The sequence below is a fragment of the Phocoena sinus genome, chromosome 2 (genome assembly GCF_008692025.1).
Source record: "Phocoena sinus isolate mPhoSin1 chromosome 2, mPhoSin1.pri, whole genome shotgun sequence".
Taxonomy (NCBI): domain Eukaryota; kingdom Metazoa; phylum Chordata; class Mammalia; order Artiodactyla; family Phocoenidae; genus Phocoena; species Phocoena sinus.
In genome coordinates this window covers 20,274,277-20,293,078 of record NC_045764.1, presented here as the reverse complement: position 1 = coordinate 20,293,078, position 18,802 = coordinate 20,274,277, and the positions used below count along the sequence as shown (strand labels likewise).

General features: G+C 44.2%; 1 protein-coding gene across 1 annotated transcript in view; it reads left to right on the top strand.

Moving 5' to 3' along the window:
• PROSER2 (proline and serine rich 2) overlaps positions 1-17,524 on the top strand; it is a 44,288-nt gene extending 26,764 nt beyond the window's left edge. The window contains exons 4-5 of the mRNA XM_032624722.1: positions 11,487-11,739; positions 13,447-17,524. Coding sequence (XP_032480613.1) covers positions 11,487-11,739; positions 13,447-14,420 — 1,227 coding nt within the window. The 3' untranslated portion in view covers positions 14,421-17,524. The remainder of the gene's footprint in view (positions 1-11,486; positions 11,740-13,446) is intronic.
• Positions 17,525-18,802: the final 1,278 nt, after the last annotated feature.

The following is an 18,802-nucleotide window of genomic DNA, read 5'->3' as shown; positions in this document are numbered from 1 at the left end:
GATCATTTCGGTGTTTGTAGAAAGAGAATGTGACCATCAACTCACATTCTGCCTGAACAAATACCCAAGGCCGCCTACCTGGGAGAGCTGGGGGTTAAGACATCTTGACTCATCTCAAGAAATTATTTTAGCCATCATAATCTTTCTTAAATTTTCTTTCTGGGCTTCCCTGGTGCCACAGTGGTTGAGAATCCGCCTGCCAATGCAGGGGACACGGGTTCGAGCCCTGGTCCGGGAAGATCCCACATGTCACAGAGCAACTAAGCCCATGCACCACAACTACTGAGCCTGTGCTCTAGAGCCGTGAGCCACAACTACTGAGCCCACGAGCCACAACTACTGAGCCTGCATTGCTGCAACTACTGAAGCCCGTGTGCCTGGAGCCCATGCTCCACAACAAGAAAGGCCACCACAATGAGAAGCCCGTGCACTGCAACGAAGAGTAGCCCCTGCTTGCCACAATTAGAGAAAGCCCGTGAGCAGCAATGGAGACGTAACACAGCCAAAAATAAATAAATAAAATAAATTTATTTAAAAAAAATTTTTTTTATTTCTTTCTTTCTTTTTTTTTTCGTTGAAGATACAGATAAGTTCTGCTGGTTCTTTTTTTTTTTTTTCCTCCTTCACAAGGAGTTACCACTGTTGTCTTAATCTGCTGTCAAATCCAATTTCTTTGTTTAAAAGAAAAGCAAAACAAAAGGAAAAAAAGCCTAAGAACGGAATTAATTCAGTGGCTTTTTTAGGTGGGGGTTATTTTAGTATGAGTGTTTTAAGCCTTCTTGACTTTTTTGTTCAGCCAAACAAACAAAGGTTTTTTCCTCTCTGCCATTTGCCTAAAAACAAATCTCCTGTCACACATTTGTACTCCCATAGGTATGTCTAGGATCACTGACTTTTTTTTTTTTTTTTTTTTTTTTGCGGTACGCGGGCCTCTCACTGTTGTGGCCTCTCCCGTTGCAGAGCACAGGCTCCGGACGTGCAGGCTCAGCGGCCATGGCTCACGGGCCCAGCCGCTCCGCGGCATGTGGGATCTTCCCGGACCGGGGCACGAACCCGTGTCCCCTGCATCGGCAGGCGGACTCTCAACCACTGCGCCACCAGGGAAGCCCAGGATCACTGACTTTTATCACTGCTGGTCGCATTTGTTATAAGAGTTGGTCATCCAGCCAGGACCATGTTCCTCTCAGAGCTCCACCGGGACTAGAGGGACAATTTTGCTGTCATCTTTGCAGGAGAGGATAGATGGCACCAGTCTGGGACTCTGTCCTCCTCCTCACGGGAGACCTGTTCAGTGTGCATTCCAGTTACGGCAGTAGATTTGGCGTTTTGAATTTTCTGGTTTGAATACATTAGAAATTATTTTTTCACCATCATAATACATAGATTAGGGTAAAAATGTATGTACTCCCAAATTCTTGAAGCAAAACAGTGTTTCCCTGAGAGGCTTGTAGACATCACCTGCAGTCAGCATGGTAGGTGGGGTAGCACAGGTGAGGGATGGTTCTCTAGACCGTTCTTTTAGCATCAGGAGATTTGTAGCCTTAAAGAACTTCCCTTTATTCCACATCCCAAATTGGCGCATTAAAAACTTCATTGATAGAAAGGAATCAAAAATTTTTTTTTCTGCTGTCAGCCTACTACCTTCCAAATAATAGGGACAAATGTTCGTTCTCTTCCATTCACCCCGTTCCAAGAAAGCTGCTATGTTTTCTTATCCTCATTTCCTCTCTGCTTAGTTCTTTGGGAACTGAGTTAGCAATTCTCTCATCCAATAGCACCAGTGATCAAGCAGGGTCCACCCCGGCCACGGTGCCAGCTCTCTTCCCTCCTCACATGGGGCCACTGGGCCACTGCCTTGCTTTTTTTTCTTAAATGTATTGTAACAGCTTTATTGAGATGTAATTCACATACCCTGTGGCTCACCCATTACAGTATGCCCTTCAGTGGTTTTTAGTAGATTCACAGAGATGTGCAACCATCATCACAACCAAATTTAGAATATCTTTATCACCCAAAAGAAACCCGTGCCCACTAGCAGTCACTCCCCGCTTCCCTCCAACTGCCCTAGGCGCTGGGCAACCTCTCATCTGCTTCCTGGCTCCATAGATGTGCCTGTGCTCGCTGCCTTGCCCTTCAGGCTCTGCCTCTTCCCCGAGGCCCACGTCTTCCTTTTTAACGTCCCTGCCTGAGAGAGGCAGCAGCAGCATCTCCTGGGAATAGAGGTGTAGACAGAACTCTCTCAGCCAAGGGCCACGTGCCCCTTTTCTGGCCCTGAATTCCTGGCTCACCAGCCCTTGGCACTGCAGCTTTTCTCTGTTTCTGCTTCCTTTCCTCTCCTAGGTACAGGCAGAGTCCGGGTTCGTTTGGAGGGCACCTTATTGTTTGGGGAATTAGGCAACAGAGTCCACGGAGTGGTTAGCCCTGCCCCTTAGGTCAAGACTCAAGGCCAGGCTGATCACGAACAAGTCACCCAGCCTGTCCTCCAGCCTCTAACACTCGAGAGACAACTTGGATAGTTGATGACGCAAGAATCTGAGTCTGCCAGGACCTGGGGCTCTGATCGCTGACCAGCCTGGTTAAAACTGATTTATGGGGATGTCCCTGGTGGAGCAGTGGTTAAGAATCCGTCAGCCAATGCAGGGGACACGGGTTCAAGCCCTTGTCTGGAAAGATCCCTCATGCCGCGGAGCAACTAAGCCTGTGCACCACAACTACTGAGCCTGCGGTCTAGAGCCTGCGTGCCACAACTACTGAAGCCCACGCGCCTAGAGCCCGTGCTCCACGACAAGAGGAGCCACCGCAGTGAGAAGCCCGCGCACCGCAACAAAGAGTAGAAGCCCCCGCTCGCCGCAACTAGAGAAAGCCCACGCACAGCAATGAAGACCCAGTGCAGCCCAAAATAAATAAATAAATTTATAAAAAGAAAGGGAAATAAGTAGAACAGAACAGAAAGCAAGCAGAGAACTGGTTCTGGCCTTGGCTGCTCTACAAAATAGTTGTGCGACCCTTGGAAAGTCATTACATTGCCTCTGCACCCGGTTTTCACACCTTCAGGTGAGGGAGCTGGACTGACTGATCTCCGCGTTGCATCTGTCAGCCCGTAAGTCCTGTAGTTTGTCACACAACATAAAATGGTTGAATAGGAGCTTCCCTTTCTAAGCTTATTTTCCAAATGAAATATTATGTTGGGACTCCTTGCTTTGATTGGACGTGCGGGGTTTATATATCCCATTCTCACTTTTGCCGCTCACTTAATTGGGAAATGGGAGTGTGTCTTAAGCTGACGGCGTGTTACAGGTCAGTTGCCTATTTAATTCTACTGTCTGTCTAACCAAAGAGAAATCATTATACCCAGCCAAAGTATCAATAGATTATCTAAAATCTTGGGAATAACCCTATTGAAACACTGAGTTGGGAAGGTCAAAGTAGGAGGAAAAGGGTAGAGAGCATTAATTTATTTCCCCAAGACGTTTAACTCAACAAATAGTTGGGGCTAAGACTTTTTTGGTTCCGGTTGTTACCATTACCACGTCACCCTAACAACATCCATGGTGGTTGTAATTATTAACTAGAGGGATCTTTGTCATGCTAAGAGCCCTACTCATTTTAGACTTGCAGGGTTTTTTGTCGTGGTGGTGGCTGAATCACCAAGCTGAACTTCTCTGCATGGAGAGAAGAAAAATGCGAAATGTCTTAGGGTGACTCTGGGAGGAGCAGGGTTGGTGTGGTGTGTGCTGAATGATGGGCGTGGGGTAATCTAGCAAGACTCAGGCTAGATTAAGAGGAAAGAGGAGGCAGGATGCTCTGTGCCACCTGCCAACCCGCAATAAGTCTAGAAAAATCACAAAACGAGTAGCATCGCTGAATTTTTTATGAAAGTTTCGTGTGCTGGTGGCCAGAGGGCCAAGACAGACCTACATGGTGAGGAGGCAGCTGACACTGTGGTTACAGTGACTGCATCCTGGACACAAGACAAACTCTCAGCTCTGTGCAGAGTTCACAGATGCCTCAGACATGGCTCTTTCCTCTACATATAAAGTCCAGCAAAGGTGAAATGCATGGGTGATGAACAACTACAGTAAAAAATAGAATTTTATACGAAGAGTCGATTGTTCCTGTTAAATAACCCTCAACTTATCTGCTTCTCTCTGTTCCCATCACCATGGCTCTACTTTAGGTGACTTTTAACTTTTGTCTAAATTGTTTCCGTATTCAGTTGTCCATACTGTTTCCTATTTTCCAAACTATTGCCAATGTGATCTCTCCAAAATACGTATCTAACTACCCCTGGTCCCTTTTTGTTGAACTCTCGCCCACTTCTTTCAGATTATTGACAATCATTTCACCTCCAGAGTTTTTCCATATCGGAACCCCTGCCCCAAAAGTGTGAATTGACACCCATACTATGTTTCCCTAACTCGCCATAGTCACCTTGTCATAGCCACTTTGTCTACTTTCTTGTCTGAAGCCCTCATTAGATGAACTAAACCAGACAGCAAGAACATTATTTACACCCTCGTATATACATTGCCCGACGCTTACTAGATGCTCAGATATTTGAATGCATGATTCAATGGGTGCTGTGGGGGTAGGCTGGAGGTGTGGTGACATTTAAATTGGACCAAGAAGGACAGGTGAGATGTGGCTGTGCAGTCATGGGCATTGCTGACAGAGAAACAGGTCTAGGAAATAGCAAGTGATTTGATTTGATTATAGGGCAAGAATTAGCAAACCCCACTCTGTGGACTACATGTGGCCCCCCCACCTGTTTTTGTAAACAAAGTTTTATTGTAACAAAGCTAATAAGCTCATTCATTTACATATCACCTGTAACTTTCACACTGCGTTGACAGAGTTGAATAGTTGCCACCATTAAGACTGCAAAGCCCCAAATATTTACTATCTGGCCCTTTACAGAAAAAGTTTACCAGCCCTGCTATAGAGTATAAAGGGGAGAGGAGTAGGAGTGACATTTAAAAGGTAAGTAGGGTGGCCCCCGCTCGCCGCAACTAGAGAAAGCCTGTGCGCAGCAACGAGGACCCAACACAGCCAAAAGTAAGTAAATAAATAAATAAATTTAAAAGGTAGGTAGGGCCAGATCCTGGAGTTCTCAGAATTAAGTGTAAACCCATTAGTCATATATTCTGTAGACATGAAGGACTTATAAGATTTTAACCCTGGTTCTTTTGTTAAAACCTATTCCTCTCTTCTTTGGTTCAGTGCTCAATAAAAAGTATTAAATAAGGAACGCCTGGTGCCCATTTTCCCCTGTAGTATCCTGCTACTCTTCTAATGTGCCTTCACATGGATCCTCTTATTAGAGGGAAAAATTGAAGTTCTTAAGGGCTACACAACTGCTAGATAAGTAAACTGATAAACTTACAGAGATCTAGTTAATACAAAACTGTTACAATTTGAACTGGAGACAATTTTTCCTTAAAATCACTCTGTTACCCCCCCACCCAGCCCCACCCAATCTCAAAAGAAGTGGAACAGAAAGATATGCCATGAACTAAAATCTAGGGGCACACTGTTTCCTAAGTTCAAACTCAAAAAAGGAAATCCATACAAAATCTGATTATAATGAAAGGAAAATTATAATCTGTCTTGTGGATATATATGCAAAAATTCTAAACAAAATGTTAGCAAATCAGATTCAGTGTTGTATAAAAAGGCTAATAACATCACAACCAAGTTGGACTTATTCCAAGAATGTAAGGTTGGTTTAATAGTTGAAAATCAATCACCATACTTCAGTACATTAACAGAATAAATGAGAAAATTGTGACAAGTACAGTTGTCTCCAGACATTGCCAAATGCCCCAGGGAGGGTAAAATCATCCCCAGCTGAGAACCACTGCAATAAATGAAGAAAAAGCCTTTGACAGAGTTCAAAACCCATTCATTATTTTAAAGACAAACACACTTAGCAAACTAGGAATAGAAGACAGCTTTCTTAATCTGATGAAGATCATCTTTTAAAAACCTACAGCAAACACTGTACTTAATGGTGGAATATTGAAAGCTTTCTCCCCGACATTGGGAACAAGATGAAGATGCCACTTCTGTTCAGCTAACTGGAGGACCCCGGTGGTACGATAAGGCAGAATGAAGAAAATGAAAGGCATGAGGAATGGAAAGGAGGAAGTAAAAACCTCTCATTTATAGACACCACTGTTTATGTAGAAAACTGAAAAGCACCTGCAGATGAACTGTTAGTACTGTTAACTTTGCTTATTTCCAGGTCGCTATATCTTGTATTTCTATAGACCAGAAACATTTAGAAAATGTTCAAAGCGATGCCATTTCTAATAGCATCACAAAACATCAAATACCTAAGAGGATAGATAACAAAATCTGTAAAATCTCTACACTGGAAATTACAAGATATTATTGAGAGAAAATAAAGAACTGGATCAAAGCATATCAAACGTTAGTTCATCAGTATTACCCAGAGGGTCTGTTGAAAGAGACTGAAGGCCCAACCCCTTAAAGTTTCTGATTCAGTAGATCTGAGATGGGGCCCAAGAATTTGTATTTCTAACAAGTTCGCGGGTGCTGCTGCCACTGCTGGTGAAGGACCACACTTTAAGAGCCACTAATCTAAATAAGTATACCATACGGATAGAAAAAATATTGTGAGACATCAGTTCTACTCAATTTGAAGAACTTCCATGAAGTCCAATCAAAATCCCAGCATGGGTGTGTGTGTATATTTATGTGTATATGGAAACTGACCAGCTGATACTGGAAATAAAAAGGGCCAGCACAGACTTAAAGAACAGCAAAACAAGAGGGCTTCAAACTCGGGACCCACTATAATGTTATAATTAAAACAGTGTTTTATCATTGTACAAACAGACAAGTAGACAAATGAACAGAAAAGAGAATCTAGAAACAGATGGACTCATGACCTGTCACCTGATTTACAACCAAGGGGACCTGCAGTGGGGAAATGATAGTCTTTTTTTTTTATTTGGCTGCACTGGGTCTTCGTTGCTGTGCACAGGCTTTTCTCTAGTTGCGGCGAGCAGGGGCTACTCTTTGTTGCAGTGCGCGGGCTTCTCATTGCGGTGGCTTCTCTTGTTGTGGAGCATGGGCTCTAGGCGCATGGGCTTCAGTAATTGTGGCACATGGGCTCAGTAGTTGTGCTTCGTGGGCTCTAGAGTGCAGGCTCAGTAGTTGTGGCGCACAGGCTTAGCTGCCTTGAGGCATGTGGGATCTTCCTGGACCAGGGCTCGAACCTGTCTCCCCTGCATTGACAGGCAGATTCTTAACCACTGTGCCACCAGGGAAGTCCCGAAACGATAGTCTTTTCAAGCAGTTTTGCTGGAACAGTTGGATATCAGTGTAGGAAACAGCAAATTGTGACCTCACACCACACACAAAAGTTCATTCCAATGAATTGCAGCACAAATATGGAAGTTTAAAAACAACCATGCTTTTAGAATAAATAAAAGCAGGTGAACATCTTCATGACCATGGAGTAGGTAGTGGTGTCTTAAATAGGACACAAAAAGCTCTAAAGAAAAGACTGATACATTGTACTACACTAAAATTAAGGACTAGTCACCAGAAGACCCCCATTAACAGAGAGAAAAAGCAAGCCACTGGGTAGGAAAAAATATTTGCAATAAAAACACCCACAAAGGATTTGTATCAAGTATGCATAAAAGAACTCCTACAAATTATTTCTTTAAAGATAACTTGATAGAAAAATAGGCAAAAGATTTGAACAGGCACTTCATAAGAGGATCTCCAAACAGCCAGTTAAGTATTATGAGGAAAAAAATCTCAACACTGCTGTCTTCTTGGGAATGTACTGAATATCAGAAGGAGATGCTACCACATGCAGGGCCATGCACCAACCAGTGTGTGTTGGTCCAGCTGCTTGGGAGAACTGTTAGGCTATGTCTACCAAAGCAGACACGTATCTTATGACCCAGCAGTTGTATATAGGTATATATTGCTTCTCTTCCCAGCAGTGTTCTGTTCTGCTACCTAAGCCATGCGGTAGGTATCTCTCCCCAGCAATATTCTAATTATTCCTATTTACTGAACCCATGCCATGGACAGTCCCCTTTTCCTGAGTGGACTTCCTTCAGGATTCAGCTAACATGGCCAAGCTAGTTTGAGAAATTTGCATGTGTTCTTGTGCTAATCATCCCCCAAACAAGTATATACTGTGCCTGAAACTAAAGAAAAGTCTCTAAACCTCTGGACACTGCAGGCTCTGTGATGGGCCTGGATAGGTGGGCATTTGAAGACCTCTCAGATCACGGTATGAAGTGCATTATTCTATACCACATGGACCAACGCATAGTCACCTTTGCTTCCACTATATTTTTTCGTGTTGTTTTATAGAAATTTATTTTCATCGTAGAGACTCAAATACTTTTATAAGGTTTATAAAAAGCATTAGTCTTACTTGAACCCCTCCCCCCATTTCCGACTCACTGGAGGCAATGACTTTTAACTCATTCCTGTTTGTTATTTACCTTCATTTCCCCCCACTATTGACATTTTATCCTTTCGGTACTTTTTGTATTTGTGGATATATGAAGTATGCATATATTGATATTTAAATCAAGGCAACTCTTGCTTATCTGCATTTTTTTCACTTAACATTATATTCTTTTGAAAACACCATTTAAAATGGCTGTATAATATTCCATCTGTGAATGTGCCCTGATTTGTTCAACCATACCTTTATTGTTGGACATTTTAGGTGGTTTTTCATTTTCTTGCTACCATAAATACTGATATAATTAGTATACCTGTGGGTGTGTGGGGGGGTGTTGCTATAGAGGAATTGACTCACAGATACATGCTTTGTCTCATAACTTTAGTTTTTCCTGTGGTTGATAATTGCTTTGGTTTTATTTGCTTTCTTTGTTCATGTTCTGTGTGGCCCCATGGCTTGCTCTGAAGTAGGTTGGTTGTTCACTGCACAGCTGACATCCTGGGGACAGCACTGTTATCCTGGGGTTCCCTCCGCTTTCTCTCATTCTCTCCTATATTCTGGCTCCCAGGTTTTTCTTCTTGGCTCCTCCCTTGTCTAGGGCAACAGCCCTACCTCCACCCCCCTGCAGTAGCTTCCTGAGAAAGGCACGCATGGGAGATCTGCTGGTTAGACCTTGTGTGTCTTAAAAACACCATTATTGGGACTTCCCTGGTGGTGCAGTGGTTAAGAATCCACCTGCCGGGCTTCCCTGGTGGCGCAGTGGTTGGGAGTCCGCCTGCCGATGCAGGGGACGCGGGTTCGTATCCCGATCCGGGAGGATCCCACATGCCGCGGAGCGGCTGGGCCCGTGAGCCATGGCCGCTGAGCCTGCGCGTCCGGAGCCTGTGCTCCGCAACGGGAGAGGCCACAACAGTGAGAGGCCCATATACCGCAAAAAAAAAAAAAAAAAAAAAAGAATCCACCTGCCAATAATGCAGGGGACACAAGTTTGAGCCCTGGTCCAGGAAGATCCCAATGCCGCAGAGCAACTGAGCCCGTGCACAACTACTGAAGCCCACGCGCCTAGAGCCCGTGCTCCACAACAAGAGAAACCACCATAATGAGAAGACCGCACACTGCGACGAAGAGTAGGCCCCGCTCGCCACAACTAGAGAAAGCAGCAACGAGGACCCAACGCAGACAAAAATTAATTAATTAATTGAAAAAAACCCCACCATTATTCTACTCTAACTTTAACTTGATTATGTAGGAATTCTAGTCCTGAATTCATCTGGAATTTTAAAGGAATCACAACATTGTCTTCTGGCTTCCAAAGCTGCTGCTGAGAAGTCTGTTGCTGTTCTGACTCCTGATGTTTTGTTATGTGACCCGTTTTCCACTCTGGGAAGCTTTTAGTATCTTGCCTCATCTCCCGTGGCTTAAATTTCAATGGATGGGCCTTGGCATAGGTCTGTTTTATTCCTGTTCATCAGGTTATTCTCACGACCCTTTGATGTGGAAACTCACATCCTTCTGTTTAAGGACATTTCCTTGAATAATTTTGCTTGTTTACTTTGATCATTTCTTCCCCTCTATTTGTCCTCATTCCTCTTTCTGGAACACATTATTCAGATGTTGGCCCTCCCACTCGTATTCTCTAGTTTTCTGTTTAAAAAATTTTTTTTGACTTTTTGTTGTACTTTTCCGGTTTCTCTACTTTATCTCTAGGCTTCTATTTCATTTTTTTTCTGTCACAGTTCTAATTTCTAAGAGCTCTTTATTGTCTTCTAGTTTTTAAAAATAGCATCAGATTCTTGTTTATGGTTTCAGCCTCTCCTCTGATCCCTCTGAGGACGTTCATGATCATCTTTTTGGAATTTTCACCATTCTGCACAGTTTGTTTCTTGCAAGTTGCCTTTTCTTCCTTCTTATCTTGTTTTGATGTGTCTTTCATGTTAAAGGGTTTTCTCAGCTGCTTGGTGACCATTAGCTGTATGAACACGCTTAAGAGCAGAATGTTAAGAAACTGATTAAGAATTCTGTGCTGGGGTTTGTTGACGGTGATTTCACTGGTAGAGTGATCTTGCTGAGCTGTTTCCCTGGGGAGCCCAAGGTGTCCACCTCTTAGCTCTTGGACCATTCACTTCCTCGGAGAAGACCTTTCCAATCCTCTGTCCAGAGGGTCAGTTTGATTCCCTGACTCCCAGTTTTCAGAACGGTTCTTTACCATGAACTTGGCTTGATGCCCCCCGGCTTTACCTTCTTTAAGAATAAACATCTAGTTTTCTGCCTGGGTGACCTGATTGCTTCTGAAAGAGACTCTCGTCCAGTTCTGCTCTTTTCAATGTCATCTTAGGCAGGCTTCCAGAACTGCCCAGCACCTCCCCGACGCTGTGCTGAGCCTTGTGAGGGCTCTCCATGCCACTGCAGGCTGATTCCGGCCCCACCCCCAGCTGCTGACTAAGATTCACCCTTCTTGGATTCTCTGTCAGTCACCACCTGTCCTTCTGCTGTCTGCCTTCCCTCATGTTGTTGCTATCACCTCATTTCCTATGATATTTGTTTTTGTGATGTGTATCTTTAAAAACAGATAAAGCCCATTTTTGTTTTAGTGAGGTTTCTGGAGGGAGAGGAGATAAATATGTGAGTTCACTCCACTGTCTTTAACTAAAGATCCCCCCATTGCTATTACGGGGAAACCAAGCACATCTGTTAGCAGTAAGTTGAAAAGACCTCTTCCAAGGAGGTACTGAAGAATTGCTTTCTTGTCATTGACTCATGAGGAACAAAAGTGTCTAAGATCCGTAATCTGCTACACCTTTTGGACAAACTTCTTTCTCATGCAAGTCGAACGGTGAGGGACACACAGGCAGAGGTGTGCCAGCAGGGTTGCCTGGATGGTGCACTCTCCCCAGATGGGAAATTGGAGGATGCCATGAATTCCACCCCAGGCTCTGTATTGATCCCTACATTGTTGTGGGGTGTTTTCCCTTCAGTGAAACCACTGTTGCTTTCATTCCTCGTGTCCAAACCTTTTGTACAGGATGATGAGAGCCTGAAGTACCTCACACATGAGGAAAAGGACGTCCTCCTGTTTTTTGAAGAGACGATTGATTCCCTGGAAGACGACTTTGAGGAACAGGTGCTGTGTGATGGTGATGCTCAGTGCCACTCTCCGCCGTCTCTGGAAGAGAGCACTTCTGGTCCCTCCGAGCCAGAGGACGTAGTGGACTTAGTGCAGCTGGGCCCTGGAGCCGGGGAACCCGAGAGCCTTCAGGATGTGACGGAGGCAGCAGGTGAGGACCAGAGAACAGGTCCCCCACCTCTGACGTGGCTTGTTGTGTGGTACAAGACACAGAGGCCCTCCTTTCTGTCGTGTTCTCTGTGTCTCCAGCCAGTATAGTAGTTCGTGGGGCTGATCAGATTTTTGTAGGGTAGAAGCATCCTCTTGGTAGTCTGATTGTCCAACTAAATAGGTGCTTTCATGGTATATTCGGATGAAAACACATGGAAGGGAAATTTCAAAAGGGCGAGAATAAAGAATGAGACTAATTGGGCAAACAAACATTGCACACATGGATAAAAGAAAAAAGAAAACTGGAAATGGCTTCAGGAAACAATCCCATTCTACAAAGAAAATATACAAAGGACTTGTACTTTAGCCTTTGAGGTTCAATCTCAATTCTTGTGCAAGGTTATACCCCTATTCCAAGGTGGGAGTGTTTGAACTGAAAAGTCAGCTGGTTCAGGAAAACAAAAATGATCAGAACAAAAATTCAGCTCAGCATCTGCTTTGTAAAGTTTGCTTGATTCAGGGTGGCATCAGAGGAGAGGTATGCTTTTTGCCCCTTGAGTTCTGTGATAGAACCAGAGGGACATGGACAAGGAGAAAACGTTCTTCCAATTTTTTTTTTTCCTGGTTGGAAAAGATACTGGAAATGTGGACAAGGGGATAAGGATTGGAAAAGATGAGGGAAAAATAGGATGGAAAATATCTTTGCTCTGTTGACTACAAAATACTTCCATTTGTCACAAGCCTGTAGAAATATATCCCCACCCCTTTATTTTTTGTAAGCAAGGCTGTGTATTACACAGAATTTCATGTACTATTGGTTATATGTTCCAAATACGGGGCTGAGTTTGCAGCCATCTCTTCAAAGAAGAGACTTAATATGAACTTCCCCTTTTTATCACTTCTTCTTTGAAGTTTAGTTCCTAAAATTAATTTGAACCACCGATCCCTTAAAAATGTCAGATCATATAATTGTGCCAAGGAAAACATTTCTTTGAAAGTAAGCCACTTGCCCATCAGTTCTCTAACATGATGTTTTCATAACAACTTTAAGTGCCCACTCTGTGGCAGGCATTGTGTGAGATTCTGAGGATACAAAGATAAATATAACACATAGCTCCCAATTTTGCAGCAGACACGGGTGTATAAATACTAGTGCAGAAAAGTGTTAGGTGATCTGTGATCACGTATGTTAGGATATAGTAAAGAATCATAGGCTGGTGTATTAAACTGTACTGGAGGCTGTCAGGAAACATTTCTGTTTCAAGAGGAAAGTGACACATCCAGTTATCCTTCATCTAGAGAGACCTGAGGGAGGGGTTGGTGGGTACCACAAACTTCCCAGCCTCCATTTCCCCTCTGTAAAATCCCCCATAAGGTAAGCTGTTGTTTCCTCCTGTTACATGTCTCAGGATGATGGCTCCTTAGAAACTTGCATTTACCCATGCTTCCCATGTACTGACTGTTTCTGGCTTGCACATCTTTCACCACTGCTAATTCATTCTTTCTCGTCAGGTGATTATGAGAATCATATACTATGTTCCCTTTCGCTAGTCCAGGGAATAGGGTAGAGGGAGTTTAGCTTACAAGAGGTACTGTTGAAATTGGTATTGAATCCCTTTGAGACCTTTGTAAATTCAGTGAAAAGGAAACGTGATGCATTTATTTCTGCATATGGTGGTAGCTTATGAGGATCCTTGCTACTTTTCAGGGGCTGGTGCTGTTGGAAAGGAAGACACTCCTGTCCTCAGGAAAGAGGATGCTGAGAAGTCTCCCCCTCCAGACCCCCCAGGTCCCGAGGTCCTGCCCCTGCCGCCTCCCAGCCCTGTCCCCGCAGCAGCCCCGGCACACCCCGGGAGAGAGCCCCCTCCTACTCCAGCAGAGCACCCCAAACTGGCCCGTTCGGTCCCCACTCCGCTCGTCATCGCCCAGAAGATGTCTGAGAAGCTGGCAGGGAACGAAGGGCTCTCGCCCACATCCCCGTCCAAAGAGGGCAGGCCTGCAGGATGGAGGACGCTTACTTCCGTGGCCCCTCAACACGGAGACCACTCGCTGTGGCACAGGCACGCCACACAGCCGGCGCCCAAGATCCACCGCTTCCCGAGCAACATCAGCGTGACCAACAGCGCGGGGAAGGACTTCAATAAGACAATCTCCAAGGCCGCGGTCAACGTGCAGGAGCGCAAAGCCCAGGTCCTGGCCAACATCAATGGGGTCTCCTTCCTCTCCGTGGGGGAGACGGAGGACCGGGCCCAGAGGAGCGAGCCCACCGAGCAGAGGAGAAGCATCTCCCCCGAGCAGAGCCAGCCGGGCCCGGCCCGGGAGGCTGCTCCCGCGCGGGCAGGGGCGCACGGCGGCCAGCAGTCCAGAGGCGTGCAGACGGAACAGCCCCTGCCGATGGCCAACGGCTTCCAGAGCCTCCACGACATCCTCAAGAGCCATCCCGGGCCCTTTGTCTCTACAGGGAAGACGGTCACCTTCCGTCCGGACCCGGCCCTCCCCAGCAAACTTGCACCCCGGCAGCCGGACTGCGGCCAGGACGCCAGGAAGCGGTCGGGCTCGCTCCCCCGGGCTGTGGGGTTCAGACCCCAGGGCATCACTGTCCAGTTCTCGGGCCGGGGCTCCACGGAGGAGGCCCGTCGGGAGGCCCTGCGGAAGCTCGGCCTCCTGAAGGAGAACTTGTGACGGAGAGTGGGCGGCGCTGGGGGAGTTAGGGTGACCAGGTACGTGTGGCCGAACATGGATGTGTGCATGCGTACAGCACAGTAGCAAAGCCCGGACTGCGGAACCCCGTGGAGGACCAGCGATGGGGGCCCGGGAGTCAGCCGACTGTCTGTCCCGCTCTGGCCCGCATCCGAGCTGGGACATCCTTCCGAACGAGAGCATCCCGCACCACATCTTCCCGTTTCCAAGAGCTCGGAGAATAACCTTGAACACCTACAGGTTTCAATGATTTGTAAATGCCATATGTTTTTTGGATCTAGGAGGAGGGGGATTGGGTCTGAATTTTCTGTTATTGAGTCTCTAATCTAACCTTTTATCCGAAGTGCATGACACGAAAGCCAGTTTAGATCTCTCATACTCGTTTCTCTAAGAAAGGGACCGTCCCCTCCTTTCCAAGAAAATAAAGAAGTGCTTGTTCAATTTTCATAGTGTCTTAAAATACTGTTTTGGTTTTTTGTTTGTTTTTGAAAGGTGAAAGACAGTATGTTAGCCTAAATATGCCTTTGTTTCTTGGTCTAATTTGGTTTGCCCAGGTTTTTTTTACTTGAAAATTGAAGCCTTTAGAGTATGATTTACTGTAACGTTGAGTTATGGGAGTGGAATGGAAAGGTTGAGTTTGGAAAAGGTGGTAGTTTTAAGAAAGTAAGTCTCATCAGACTACAGAGTCTGTGTTACTGGGAGATATATATATGAGTGTGTACTGTGTATATACATGTACATAATATGTGTTTATAGGTACACAGATGTTATATACAGATATAGATGATGTGCACACACACATTCATTATTACATATATATATAAACTTCTTAAAACCCTATTACATAACTACAGGATGCAAGCACTTCCTATTCTTTTGATACACAAGCCATCTCAGTATTGAGATAATGACATAGAAATTGTTACTTCCTAATAAGGAAGTCTTTTAAGGACACATCTCCATAACTTTTCGTTAAACCAAAGTGCTTTTTCCTCAACGTGTTCTGTTCCCAATTAAATAGTCCGAATAAGCTTCCAACTAAGCAAGAGAGTTCCTTTGTTAGTGAAGTATGCTTTTAAAGATGTCGTTTATCACCTAATTTTAATTTATCACCTAATTTTAGTTTTGCATGTTCCAAGGTGGCTGGTAAACAGAAGGAAACAAAAGATTCTTAACATCCCTCATGTTCTGTGAGCAAGATCTCAGGATTAATTTAAAAGGGAAAAAACAGCGAACTAAGTTACACAGCATGAAAAGAACTGGTTTTGTCCCAGACAATGTCTTACATGCTGAGTTGTAGCCACAAGCATTATTATCAAAACTATTTCAGGCTGGAGTCTAAAACCTCTTAAAATAGACCCGGAAGGACCACACTTGAAAGTCACACCCTTTTGTTGTATGTCTCAGCCACTGTCACAGAATCTGTTTCTTTTCTGTTGAGTATTATTTAAACTCAAACTTCTAAATGTGCTGTGAAGGACGTTTTTCATAGTATTAATTTGCCTTGTAAGTTACATAAAATGATTGTAATGTTTTCCTTAGAACGACAGTATTTAGTGTCTCGCCCAGGCCTTGTCCTCCTGAAATAATCTCATAGCTTCTTGATGGTCTTCATTTAAATGGGTGCTTTGATTTTACAGGTTCTTAAAAATAGTCTTTACTTTACTCCTGTTTATGTTGGATTTGTTTAAAGGATTCTTGAGCCCTGTTATCTCCTTTTTATATAGCGAGATGCCATGTTACACAGTGTTTAAAAATAGATGATCTTGATATGGCTAACATTTTAAATATCCCTTGTATTTGAGGATTCTTTCTTTTCTTCTTATCCTATGACTTCGTTGTGATTAAGGTGAACTTGACTATATGTTAGTATATTTGTTCTCATAATGGCATTTTTGAAAAATAAATTTAGAGATCTATCTTAAGTATAAGCAACTTTGTTTTTGCATTTTATACTTATTCTCAGGTATTTTCTTTTAAATGGTTATATCCTTTCCTTCTGTTTATTCATAATCTTTTCTACCTACTTATTCATAATTATACTGACTGTTACTCTGGCCATTTCTTGTGCCCAAAACCCTAGTAATTAAAGCCATATATTTTGTACAAGGTTCAAATTATAGCTGCTAATGAACTAACCTATTTTTGTATGTATCACCTTAACAAAAAAAATTCATCTTCTGAGGGGCATTTGTTTCCTTGCAATAACTCTGTGATAGGACGTTCTTAAAGGGTCATCTTCAAGGGAATCTTAAGGACCATATTTCAAAGCAAACTTGTAACGAAAAGGAAAGATGAATCTTAAGTGCTCAGTTTGTTTTTTTTTTCAAGTGATGCTTGTAAATCAGTCCATTTTAGTCTCCATTAAGATAAAGATGAAACTCTTTACCTTAATACTTAAAATCAGGAAAAAAAATTCTCCTCTGCTTTTAGGCAGGTATGTTCAAATGGCCAAACCACAGTCTCATCTGCAAAGGGTAATGCCCTGCAGTTACCAGGGTAATAGAGTCTGGTCCAGTGCCCTCCTCCTACTCTATTTGGCTAGCGTGCGTGCTTATCTTCACAAAATTGGTAGAAATGTTGATCTTTGCTTTTCTCTCCCCAGGGTCATTCTCCTCTTATAAGGCTTGTGGGGGAGAAAAGGCAGAGGTGCAGGTGTCCCTCCAGCGTCTCTGAGTCTCTCAAGAGTCTCTCAAGACGCAGAGGGCTCCCCCAGGGCTGCGTTCTTGCTCTCTTCCCCCCACCCCCGACTTCAACAATACAGGATTCTTTACTCAGAGTTCCTGATGGGTAGCTCCCAGGGTGGGCTCCCCATCTGAAACAAGTTTTTGCGAAGAGCTTCATGGAGTTGATAAGTCAGGCCTTATGGAACCCTGAGGATTGACTGACCTTTTTATTTGTAAAAAAAAAAAAAAAAAAAAAATCAGAACTGTATTCTCTGAAATGATGCCATTTGCAGCAACATGGATGGACTTAGAGATTATGATACTAAGTGAAGCGAGTCAGACAGAGACATATACCACATGATATCACTTACATGTGGAATCTGAAACAAATGAATTCATCTATGAAATAGAAACAGCCTCACAGAGAACAGATTTGTGGTTGCCCAGGGGGAGGCGGGGTAGGGGAGGGATGGATTGGGAGTTTGCAATTAGCAGATGCAAACTAGTATATACGGAATGGATAAACACCAAGATCCTACTGTACAGCACACGCAACTATATTCAATATCCTGTAATAAACCATAATGGAAAAGAAAAATACAAAGAATGGTATTCTTTTTTTTACTGAATTCCCACAGCTCTGGCTGTGAGGAATTTGACCTTTCAGGGGATTTGATGGTTATGTTTTTTATGCAGATGATCTAAGAAATCAGTTCTTTCTGTTTATTCAAGAGGAATGAAGAGAGAAAAACAAGATAAATATGAAAACAATTTACTCTTATCAAGAAACTTTTTCTGAAACGTTTGTCACCAAGTCAACACGTCCTCTGAAGGAGCAAAGGTAGTTTTTCAGTGTTTTCTTCCCCTCCACCTGTGATCCAGGAGGAAGGGGAGGCGCGTGGGGAATGCTCACCTGTGAGAGGTTTGTGTTTTCATTGAAATGACAAGTCACCAAACAGGTTTTGTTTCTTCTCTTCACAACAAGGCTCTTTTTCCTCCCATATCCTTTCCTAATCTACTCGCTGGAAAGGCCCTGCTTTCAATATCTGAGAAAAGAGAAGGCAGGGCTGTCAGCTGCCGAGGCCTGGGAAAGTCGGAGCCCTGCTTGGACCCTGCCAGGGAAAGCCCCGTGCCTCCTGCTCGCTGACCACGTCCTCTCCGGAGCCTGCTGGCCCTCCCCGGCCAGAAGCACCCTCTTCTCTAGAAGAAAAAAAACGCTGTTGGGGAACAAATCCACCTGTTTGCATGAGAAAAGGCTGGGCGACAGGATGATGGCCAAAGGGCACCTCCCATCCCGCTCTTTTCAGCATAAAAACCTTTGAGAGTGATGGTTGCAGTCCTTCTAAAATGTCTGTTGACTCAAAAAAATATAATAGAACTCTTTCCTACACATTCCAAATTCGTAAGACTTCAGAAACGCCAGTCACTGCCGTCACCAGCAGGCTCCCTCTCCCTCCTGCTTATTGTCCTAGTGGGGACACGGATGACCCCCGGAGTCCAGTGAGGCTGCCCTACCAGGTACAAACCTGGCTCTTAATGATGTACTTCAGCCTCGCGTCTTATCCTCTAAACTGCGTGAGCGTCCTATTCAACAACAAGCTAAGAGAGGGGTAACGTGGTGGTTTCCAGAAACAACCTGCAGAGCCTGAACGCCAGACAAACCCAGTATTCTCTGACCTGGGTGGGGAGAACCATAAG